Source organism: Dendropsophus ebraccatus, chromosome 8 (assembly GCF_027789765.1).
Source record: "Dendropsophus ebraccatus isolate aDenEbr1 chromosome 8, aDenEbr1.pat, whole genome shotgun sequence".
NCBI lineage: Eukaryota > Metazoa > Chordata > Amphibia > Anura > Hylidae > Dendropsophus > Dendropsophus ebraccatus.
In genome coordinates this window covers 93,108,367-93,120,607 of record NC_091461.1, presented here as the reverse complement: position 1 = coordinate 93,120,607, position 12,241 = coordinate 93,108,367, and the positions used below count along the sequence as shown (strand labels likewise).

The following is a 12,241-nucleotide window of genomic DNA, read 5'->3' as shown; positions in this document are numbered from 1 at the left end:
AGTGATGGTATCTATCCAGCTAGCATCAAGTGTTCTGAGAATCACGTTACTTACCACAACTCCAAAAAGATAGAAACCACTCCAATATCGGCAGCATGATCATCAGCCATCCAACTAGCACTTATTCGACCTACATAGGTAAACCTGCAAGTAGTCAGTGTTGCAAACTCAGGAGAATCCATAAATTGACGCCAAGGAAACCAAATTGCATCAATTTGTTAAACCGGCCATGCTCTACGGCTATAAGTTTCTCCATCCTACCCAGCTCCCGAACCTCTGCTAGCCATTCCACCAGCGTGGGGACAGACTATTTCTTCCAATATCTAGGAATGACGGTACATACTGTAGTGATCAGATGTCGCAAAATACCTTTTTTGACCTGGGAAAGAGAACCTGGCAAAAAGGACAACAAGGCCACTAGTGGGGTGTGGGGCACTGTTTTATCTGCAAATGATTTGTATATCTTAAAGACCTTTTTCTACAACGGTTGAATATTTGGGCAAGCCAACCAGATATGTAAGAGGTGGCCCTTCCCCGTCAAGCACCGCCAGCATCTGTCTGAGGAGTCACAGTCTAGTTGGTACAAAATAACATCTGGAAATAATCTTGTAGTTCTTTTCTTTGGCTCTTGACGATATGTATATATCTATATGTACTGTATATATGTCCATGTCTGGAGTAGACAGTCCTATACTACTTTGCTCACCGAAGCAGCATGGTTTGTGTTGACCTCAGAGACCACAATAATTATGAATATCTGTTATATGGAAGTTGATCATTAGGCTACAATTGGTTTGCTAAACTGTAATGTGGACTCTATGGGACCCCCTGCTTGTCAAACTTAAGGAGATGTGCACTTTGCTGGAGATCACCAGGTCACCACATCAGTTGGCAGCCAGACACAGAACAATAGCAAGACCATATCTAAAGTGTCAAATGGGAATGTAAAACCAGGACAGAACCATTGAACTTGGAGATTGTGGTCTCAGGACAGAAATGTGGAGTGTGGAACAGGACTGGAATATGGACACGGAACAGAAGCAAAGTTAAAGGGGTAGTCCGACGGGGGGGCATTTTCTTCCTGACACCGGGGAGGAGGTGGCTGAGGGAAACGACGTCCACTCACCTCCCCGGTTCCAGACTTGAAACGGATCCCGCCTCCGTCACCTACTGGCTGAGCGGACCTGAGACGTATCGTCTCAGGCCCGCGCCAGACACCAGGAAGCGGCCGGGAACCGGAGACCAGAGCGCCGCGATGTGGGACCCGCCACTGAAACCGGGGCGGTGAGTGGATGTCGTTTCCCTCAGCCACCTCCTCCCCCGTCCCAGGAAAAAAATGCCCCCCAGCCGGTGAACCCCTTTAAATGGAGCTTGGTCAGTACCGTAAGGACAAGGTAAGCCAAAGTTAAGAGGCAGGCCAGGTCACAACTTGTACAAGGCTTGGTACAAGAGGCCAGAAACGAGGTTAGCAACAAAAGAATGAAAAAGAAATGAAGACCTGGACCAGGAACACAGTATTTTCAGGCAGAATCCACAGAAATAGACAGGATGAGAACATCAACTGAAGATGACAACCAGGCAAGAATCAGGAGAATCTTGGTGGCTGAAATAAGTGTCCTCTTGCTTCACACTGTGTTTTTGGCTTACACTTAACAGAAATATGCTAAGAAAAGCTCCTAACAAATACATTACACAGAGACTGTGATGGTTGCCTTATGGTGTACATATGGTGGTACTTATGGTGGTCATACATGTTCATGACATATCTATCAGACATATGGGCTTACTATGACATATCTCTCATATCCGCTTAAGGCACCTGCTACCCAAAGGGTATAATGGTATCTGTTAAACAAATGTCATAAAAGGCTACTAAAAAGCTCATGGTGTAAACATTTAGCTCATGTTTGTCATTTGAATAGTTTTGTTTTTTTTTAACCTACATGGTTTTGTTGGATTTACCCTTTATTCTGGTGAGTAGGTAATGTTAGTCATCTCTCTGCTAAGAGCCCCCTCCATGGTGCCCGGCCTTTTCCCATTCTGTCCGTTTCAGGAGGCGGCACCAGGGCTGGGCTGTTTGCCAGTAGCACATACACAGTTACTACATTCCTTACTTCTTTGACCAATCACAGCCATGACATAACTGGTGGGATTCCTGATTACAAAGAGCCACTAAGAAGGGTAGGGGATGCCCCCAAAGCAATCTTCAATACCTGTATGGAAAGATTTAGTTCACCTTTGACAACGATGTGGAATAAATACTTCTTAACATTAATTGGCTCTTAAGTAAACCTTGACTTGGCACTAAGTTCTCTTAAACATTCCTTATAAGAGAAGGGTCTAAGGCAAGTGAACCTGGTAAAATTCCACACAGCCTCTTAAAGTACAGCTGATCTGGCTACAGCTGAATCATCACAATAAAATGATGGCTTTATGGAGCAGTTTCACATTTCAATTTTTATTTGTGTAAAAATCATTTTTATAGGTGAGTTATATGAGTAATATAATCACATTAAACTCATTCTTCAAAAGCTCGGATGAGAAGGCCAATGAAAGACACATGTCCTCGAGATGGAAGATCACATTGTATAAAATGGTATACCAGGAATGAGGCATGGTGGACAAATACAGTGTATCTAATATGGATGGTCAACTATTCTTCCCTTACAGCTTCAAAGAAAAACCCCTCCCTCAACCATCCTTTATACTGCATAGTCAGAAACCTAGTAGAGTACTGTAGATCAACTTTTAGCAGAGACCAGACCAGTAGTTTGGCCACTATCATGGTTATTCTGCAGGCTTCACCATGGGCACCATGTAGAGATGAGCGAACCTTGAGCATGCTCGAGTCGATCCGAACCCGAACTTTCAGCATTTGATTAGCTGAACTTGGATAAAGCCCTAAGGCTATGTGGAAATCATGGATATAGTCATTGGCTGTATCCATGTTTTCCACAAAACCTTAGAGCTTTAGCCAAGTTCAGCAGCCCCAGCTAATCAAATACCGAACGTTCGGGTTCGGATCGACTCGAGCCCAAACCCGGTTCGCTCATCTCTAGCACCATGCCAATGAAATTGTAAAGATCACACAAACGGACTAAAGATTGTTGTTCAGTACGGTCGGGGTAGTCACTTTAGTCCATTCCCTGTCCTTTTCTACCCCCCTGTAAGTGACAAGCTAAATAAGTGAGTGGTAGTTGATGATTGTGTAGCAAGACTGTAAACTGTTGGTCTATCGCAGCACATGAATGATTGGCAAGGGTTGTTATAAAGAATTTTTCACAAGTTATGTGACCTGACATATCAAGGTGAGTTTGCAATAGGTTGTCCAATACTGTGACAAGGACTGACCTGAATTGGTAGTAATTTGGAGATGAACTTTACTCTGCCTATTAAATTTGGCTGCCAAAAATCATTAAAGCCTAACTCTACCCAATAAATGTAAAGTCAAGTATACTAGCAATTAACCTCAGGATCCCATCATGTCACACTCACATTGGTCCAAGAAGCTAGCTGAGATCTAGAAGAGCTTTACGAAATTGACTATCCCTTTGTCAATAAAGCAGCTCAGTACTGTATATGACCTTAGCCAAATAACGTGAGTGCTTGTTACAGGACTCACAAATCTTATACCTGTTATCCTCAGAGATAGAAGGTCACGCACCTATTAAAGGGATTACAAGTCTTGTGGGTGAAGAGACCCTGTCCATGATTATAGTACAGCTTGTACTGGGTAAAAGTAAATTGCTTACAGCCTGGACAATCTCATTGAAAGGGACAAAATATATGCAGCATTGTCTTAATTGTTTAATCATTGTGCCAGGAAACCATCTTGAAGAAGATGCCTTGGAAAAGAATATCTTCTCGTTAAAAGTTGAAGTTTTTCTGCTCTGGTCTAGCTTCTGTTTCTAACACTGGACACCCTCTTTAATGTCATAGAGTATCAGAACAAATGCGTAACCATCCTTGTCAAAGTTTCTGATTCATGTCCTTCGTTATTTCAGGATTGTCATTCGCCTTGCTTGCTGCGGTCCCCGTTGGCTATGGCCTGTATTCCTCATTTTTTCCTGTTTTGGCATACTTTTTTTTCGGTACTTCCAGACATCTTTCAATAGGTAAGTACAGCTGGGCTGCTCTTTAGAGGATCATTGGGTACTGAAAATTTACACAGCTTTTTTTGCATTTGCTGAAAATACCTCCTGACCTACAAAACAGCAAGCACAAATCTTGCTGTAAAGGGTTTGAATGTTATATTGACCCCCTTGAAGAACTTCATCTACCACCGTCAATATCTAAAGTGACCTGTTCTGCAACTATTAAAGTGGAGGAGTATAGTTTACCATACTTTATATTTTATCCATATCCACTAGTTAGTAAATTCTTACTCATATGGAAGGCAAGTAGAAAACCATTTGAGACAAGTCCGTGACCTTATGAACTGTAAAGAAGTGTTGAGAGAACTTCATAAAAGTGGCGATCAGCAACTTCTCCAAATCTGAACGCTCGTCATTTAACTCCCCGCGTCTGGAGAAGTTGGTTGCCGCCCTGGAAATTTGGGAGTCCTGGAAAACTTGGATACAGCCATTGGCAGTCCTCGGCTGTCGCCACCTTCTCCAGACATGGGGAGTTAAACGACCAGTGTTAGGGTTACTCTACTATGGAGTAAAGTTCATTATTGTCTATATAATATTTCTTCTTTGGATCTTAGGACCATTCCCTGTGGTCAGTTTGATGGTTGGTGTGGTAGTTCTCCAAATGGCTCCAGATCCAGACTCAACTGCAAACCCAAAAGTGTCAAGTGTTAGCGAATCAGATTTCAACATTACAGACTCTAACAGTACCGACTTAAACAGTACAGACTCAACCTCGGACTTAACCGCCAAAAGGGTCATAATTTCAGGAACACTCTGCTTCTTAATTGGAATTATACAGGTAAGATAGTATGTTGTAATCCTTATAATGTGGAGAGTTTATCATAATTCCCTATTTAAGTGATATCAGAAACCCAACCATTCTGATCCTTCTTTCACCTGACATCTGCTGGTTAAAAGTGTCAGGGCAACCCCATAAGCACCAGAGAGTTGTCTGCTTTCAGTGAAACATCCTTAGCCTACGGTTTGACCTTGAAGACAAAAACTAATCTACAACACAGCTGAATCAAAATAGCATTCAACTTGTAGGACTCATGAAGTTAATTGTTTTTGCAAATACAATCATTTAGCAAACTTGCCTTCTTCTCCTGCCACTCTCTTCCTCCCCTTATTGACTGCTTGTTGTCTAGTTATAGTTATCCACTAGTTATAGTATAGATGTGGGGGGGGGGGCGTGGTACGGTGAGGAGGCGACGTGGCTAAAAGATGCAGAGCTATGCATGCCTATGTCAGCACCCCGATGATCAGATATCGATAGACTATCCTAAGGATAGGCCATCAATATGTGTAACGGAAAACCCCTTGAAGCTATTCTCTTAAAGGGATATCTATATTAAATGCAGAATGGCAGAGCCGAATAGTCTGTTATAGATCAATTTCAGACCTTAGTTCACACTGATGATATCTACCTTTCCCTTGCAGCTAGCCCTAGGTATCCTTCAGATTGGTTTCATTGTAAGATATCTCGGGGAACCTCTGGTCGGAGGATTCACAACTGCTGCAGCTTTTCAGGTTCTTGTGTCACAAATAAAGCAACTTCTCAATGTCCCCACAGGAAATTACAATGGAGTATTGTCAATAATATACGTAAGTACAAAAGGTAACTCGGAAGTCTGTAAACATATGGCATTTGGTTAAGGATTTTAAAAATGTGTCTATTGCAGTATTGCCCAGTCACTTAGATGTGATGTGGGTATTGTTATAAAACCTTCCCTGGATAACCTGTACATCACCCTCTAACAAGCTGAGGCTGACACTGTAGGTGAATTATGTCAGGAGCATTCCCGATTACACAGAGTCAATGTCATCAAGTGTTTGATTCTTCTATAGCACCACCACAGCGCAAATGCTCTTACTCCTGAATAGTTATGAATAAAAAATTATATTAATAATGGTTATGAATCCAATCACCAAATAATGGTAAAGAATAACTGCCCTATTAGTTGTCTAACTCATGTTCCTTTGCGTGGAACCAGCTGAAGTGGATTGGTAAGGTGGCGGCCTTTATCCCTACGCCACTCAATAAACTGGAAACTAAGGGTTTATTCATATTATATTTTTCTTTATTCTATATTTTAGACAATTATTGATATCTTCCGCAACATTGCGAAGACCAACATATGTGACCTCATTGCTGGATTACTTGCCTTTCTTGTATGTGTGGTGGTAAAGGAAATCAATGAAAGATTTAAACACAAGCTCCGTGTGCCGATTCCTATAGAAATTATTGTGGTAAGTTTCAAGTTACTTTCAACTCGAAGAAAGAATGAAATGTTTTAGTTATTGATACCAGACCTCTGCCTATGACTGGGAGGTATATTACATCTTCAGGCTATGTTCACACTACGTATGTTTTTGTATAACTACGGCCGTTGTTGCCGATTGCAACATCGACTGTGTTTTATACGAAAACATACGTGCCGTGCCCTCCTATGGAATCCTGACCGGAGCGTATACACAAAGTATATGCTCCAGACGGTATTCCATCCGGCCACAGAAAACTGACACGTCAGTTTTCTGCGGCTGCTATTCATTGAATAGCGGCCACAGAAAACTCTGTCAGTGCACACTATGGAGCGGGCGGCTCTGGCCACTCGCTCCATAGTGAGCAGTGGAGAGTTCTGATGCGGGCGCGCACGGTTGCGCCCGCATCAGAACTCCGCGGTACTGCAGTACCGGCCGAGATGATCTTTTCAAAGACCGGCCGTTCCGTGACCCAGCCAGGTCACAGAACGGCCAGTCTCTCACGTTGTGTGAACATAGCCTCACATCCAATAGAGGTTGGCAGCCTTAATACCCCTCTTTCCCAGTGGCTCTTTTTTATTGTTAAAATATAACCTTTATTCAATTAATTCATTAAAATTGTGGTGACTTTATGTACTTGGGAGATGGTAACCCATTTAGTAATTGTCCCATTTGTTTATTGGCTGCTCAGTGCGGCTGTGTTCTCTGACACTATGCCACTTGTTCAGCAATTGTCTGGGTAATAACCAGTAGTGGATTATAATAGGGGCGTTTTGGGCGGCAGCCCGGGGCCCTGAGCTCCTGGGGGGCCCATGACCACCCAAAAAGACTTATACTTTCAGTGGTGTATTGTCTCCTGGCTACACTTCCGCCATGATTTGCAAAAAATCACAGTTTTTTTATGGCAATTTTGCACAAATCAGGACATCATGACATTATCTATCCTGTACTATGAACGCCAGGCTAGTGCTGCCATAGTTACAGTGGGGTGGGGGGGCCCAGGCCTGGTGAACAGCCCGGGGCCTATGGTGAGGTTAATCTGCCCCTGGTAATAACCCCTTAAAAGGGCTGTTCACCAAAGGAAAAAAAATCTTTCAACTCAACTGGTGCCAGAAAGTGCCAGAGATCTGTAATTTACTTCTAAGAAAAATCTCTAGTCTTCCAGTACTTATCAGCTGCTGTATGTCCTGAAGAAAGTGGTGTATTCTTTCCATTTTGACATTGTGCTCTCTGTTGAAACCTCTGTTCATCTCAGGAACTGTCCAGAGCAGTAGCAAATCCCCATAGAAAACCTCTTCTGCTCTCCAGACTGGATAGAATACTTCTTCCTGTAGGACATACAGCAGCTGATAAGTACTGGAAGACTTCTTTTAAATAGAAGTAAACTACAAATCTCTAGCACTTTCTGGAACCAGTTGATTTGAAAGAATGTTTTTTTTTGTAAACCAACCCTTTAAGCAATTGCCCTGTGTCTGTCAGTATGCCAGTGGTTAGACACACTCGCTAAAAAGCTGTTTTATGCAGCTGTCTACTGACTAGCAACCACTGCTTTAGCAACTCTGGCAGGTCGCCATTGAGACACGCTTCTTTTACAATTGCTTGATGCAGCCGTTTCCCCTGTCAGTGTGCCGCTCTGACACGCAGATAATAACTTTAAGACACATCAGTGTGTCCTCCACTACCTCCCTGTCTATCTATTGCAGCTCCATTTTACTACTGAGAGTGAGCTGCAGACATTCACACGTTCTGTAGTTTTGTCCTAATTGCGGATCAAATTTAGGACCCACTGATTTCAATTGGGCTGTTCACACTACAATTACAGACAAGCTCTGGTACAGACTATCATTGCGGCATGGATTGTCCCATAGAAGTCTACAGGAACTTCCATGATTTTGGCGGCTCCGTAAATTTTACAGATAAAACATCCATAAAGTCCGTAAATTCAAAAAGAAAATAAAGAGGAGTAATCATTTTAAACCATTCCCACTTATTAATCACCTTCCCCTTCTTTGCCGGTCAACAAACAATATGGCTTACATATGCAATAATAATAATAAGGGTATGTTCACACTGTGCAGATCTGCTGCAAAAAAGTGTGTGAACATACCCTAGATGGAACCATCTGTAACAGCTGTGGATAAAAAGGGCTCTGAGGGAAAGCAATGCATTCTGGGAAGAAAGTACTGAGCAGCTTCTCAACAGGAAGTAGTGCATAATAATAATGATAAAAAATAATTTTTGGTGGTTCCAGAACTAGGTCAGATAGTTAAGTAATTCTATGTTTTTCTACAGCATGCTTATATCTTTACCTGATGTTGGAGCATCCCTTAAAGCAGATCATGTATACATTTGTTTCTTTTTAGACAATAGTAGCTACTGGAGTGTCCTATGGAGCAGAGTTTAAGAAAAATTATGGAGCTGGAATTGTTGAGAGTATCCCCAGTGGGTGAGTCATTCTATTATTTGTTGATTAAAATATATTTCAGATCACAAAGATCATACAGTACAATTGGTGTTGGGAACTTTCCAATTTGTTATTGGGGATGGGACTAGTTATTTGGTCAATATTGGGCTGAACGGAAAAAAAAAACGAACAGAGATAGAAATGGAAAACAAAGGACCATAAACAACTATACCTCTGGGCCAATTAAATTTTTTGCTTTTCATTTCTTTTTTCCCACCTTCCACCTTTTAGAACCATATGAGAGCTTTTTTTCTTTTCGAGGGACTAGTTGTACTCTGTAGTGACGCTTTTCATTTTATTACAAAATGTATAGCAGAATAGGAGTAAAAATATTTAAAATATGTAAAATATAGGTACAATTAAAAAAAAAAAAGAAGAAATTTTGCAAACTTTGGAAGCTTTATTCTAACACTTGACGGTGAGGCTATGTTCACACACTGTACAAACAAGGACCAATCCTCGTGAATGGCCATTGTGTAACATTACCTACGGCCAGAATTAATGATCGTGATAGCCTAAAAATGTTATCTGTATTTTGTGGGTCAGTACTACTACTTTTGTTTAAAAAAAAAATACTTTTCTTAAAAAATTAATTTGCTTAAAATTATTCTAATATGACCCCTATACCTTTTTATTTTTTAGTCTATGATGGTATATGAGGGCTCATAGCTCATAGCACTGATCTGTTGGCCTGAGGCAGACATAATCAGCAGTTACTATAGAGGTAATACAGGCCTCCGGCTGCCATGGTAACGGATGGCGCCCCGCGATCATGTTGCGGAGGCGGTGAGCTATGCTGTTTCCGTAACTCCCACTCAGTTCTATTACAGTTACAGAAACAGTGGAACACAGGAGGATACATGGATTATAGTGCATACTAAAGGAAGATGTCTAAATGAACTCTTGAAATAAGGCATTGTGTAAGATAGGATGACAGGTAAATGATGGCTACATATCATCTGTTTTAGGTTCGAAACACCCAAAGCCCCAGATGTGAGCATGTTTGCCGAAATGATTGGCTCCGCATTTTCCATCGGAATCGTAGCATATGCCGTAGCTGTGTCTGTAGCCAAAGTCTATGGAACCAAACACAACTATCCTGTAGATGGGAACCAGGTAAATTCCGACACATGATAAGAAGTGATATCATCCTGGGTGGTCTTTGTGGTGGAAGATAACACCAATATAGTCCATAGAAACGTCAAATATTATATTCAAATCAATAGAGGTTTGCTTAGAATGTTGTCAGACATATTCATGGTGTCAGAAAGGGTCTAGGTGCATTATAGCTGGAAATAAGACAAGGACAATGTCATAGACCCCCCATGAGGTCAATTACTAACACATCCTCACTGCTGGGTTCCGTGCTGGTCCTGGGGCTGCTTGTTCACATGTCTTCCGGCATCTTATTCCCCCTTCTGGTCTCTGATGCAATGGTGCATCTGGCCACTAGGGTGTGCATGTGGCCAACTGCTCTGGATAATCCGATAAACTGGCCGATAATCGTTCCATGGAATAGGGCCTTTAGGCAGCATATAGCAATGATAGATCCACTGGAAATAATTCTACCCTGTTTCCCCCGAAAGTAAGACATAGCGCATCATTGGGAGCAAAAATAAATAAAAGACACTGTCTTATTTTCGGGGGAAACATGGTAAAGAGTCTATAACACGGATTGATTATCTGCCAAATCAGGCAGATATCTCCTCATGTAATAGAGACAGCAATTAGCCGATGAGTGAGATAGCGATTTTTCTTCAGCTGATTGCAGTATTTCATCCTATAAAAAAATCATTGGGTGCCCGTCTTACATCTCATGTGTAATAGTTGATGCACATCCAACAGCTGATTAGGGCAAGGGCTGCATGGACATCGCTAGTGATGTCCGTGCATGGGCAAATGATTTGGCTCAGTAAGCGAACACTGATCTTGCAGCGCAGGTCTGGTCCTCTAATATAGCTTTTAGAAACTGGTCTGTTAAACACATAATTTTTTTTTCTAACAGGAGTTTATCGCCAATGGAATTAGCAATTTGATTGGTGGCATCTTTTCTTGCTTCTGTGCCAGCACTGCTCTCTCACGAACTGCAATTCAGGAAGGCACTGGCGGAAAAACTCAGGTATGTTCACTGACTGAGCTAAGAGAGATTTGTGTCCCAATACTCGAAGCCAAGTGGGACTTAAGGGACTATGTATCAGGGTGGTCTTCCCACTGGGAGGCACCCCCTTGGCAAAAGGTTTCAGGCCCTGGAGGGATATCTGGCTATTCCTGTGTCTTGAGTCTTGCAAATGAGGCTCCACAGACCCCTTTTTTGCATGTTCAATGGAGTCACTGTCGTATTTTTTTTATTTATTTTATTTTTTTGCAGAAATCAATAGTCCAGGCGATTTTAAGAAACTTTGTAATTGGGTTTATTAGCCAAATATGCCATTATCTGCATTTAAAAAGCCTTTTCCCAGGTCCCCCCTCCCTCCTCTTTTCCATCCACTGCAAAAAATCAGGAAATTGTGACTTGTTGCATCAGACATACCCAGTCTGGTCTATAGAGAGGGGAGGGGGGAGGAGGAAGGAGGGAGTTAGCTGCAGAATGCTAAGAACAAAGGGATTACAGGAACGGAGCTGGGTGACAGCTGTAATCAGAGCTCAGAGAGGTCAGTGCTGACTGTCAGAGGAGATAAAGGGTGATGTATTTGTAGATTATCTCTTTGTTGTCCTGTTTTGGTGTTTTATTGCCCTCTCTCCATAGGAGAACAATGAAGACAGGGGGGAGAGCTTCAAACTGCTTTTTCATGATAAGGCTGGGTTCACACTACGTATATTTCAGTCAGTATTGTGGTCCTCATATTGCAACCAAAACCAGAAGTGGATTAAAAACACAGAAAGGCTCTGTCCACACAATGTTGAAATTGAGTGGATGGCCGCCATATAACAGTAAATAACTGCCATTATTTCAATATAACAGCCGTTGTTTTAAAATAACAGCAAATATTTGCCATTAAATGGCGGCCATCCACTCAATTTCAACATTGTGTGAACAGAGCCTTTCTGTGTTTTCAATCCACTCCTGGTTTTGGTTGCAATATGAGGACCACAATACTGACTGAAATATACGTAGTGTGAACCCAGCCTAAAAAAGCATTTTTTGGCTACTAAACCCAATTACAAAGTTTCTTAAAATCGCCTGGACTATTGATTTCTGCAAAAAAAATTCAAGACAGTGACACTTTAACATAACAACTATAATACTGTCTCCTGTATACAAGAGTATAACAATTATAAGACTGCCCATATGTACAAGACTATAACCACTATAAGGCTATGTTCCCACACAGTAAGAGATTGGCCGGATGATCTTTCCGGCCGAAGGGTTCTGATGCGGGCA

The 12,241-nt window shown here is 41.8% G+C and overlaps 1 protein-coding gene across 1 annotated transcript in view; it reads left to right on the top strand.

Moving 5' to 3' along the window:
• Positions 1-12,241, top strand: part of LOC138798726 (pendrin-like) — a 41,031-nt gene that overhangs the window by 12,906 nt on the left and 15,884 nt on the right. The window contains exons 4-10 of the mRNA XM_069979293.1: positions 4,005-4,115; positions 4,709-4,932; positions 5,574-5,738; positions 6,231-6,383; positions 8,759-8,841; positions 9,828-9,975; positions 10,865-10,978. Of these exons, the coding sequence (XP_069835394.1) occupies positions 4,005-4,115; positions 4,709-4,932; positions 5,574-5,738; positions 6,231-6,383; positions 8,759-8,841; positions 9,828-9,975; positions 10,865-10,978 (998 nt within the window). The remainder of the gene's footprint in view (positions 1-4,004; positions 4,116-4,708; positions 4,933-5,573; positions 5,739-6,230; positions 6,384-8,758; positions 8,842-9,827; positions 9,976-10,864; positions 10,979-12,241) is intronic.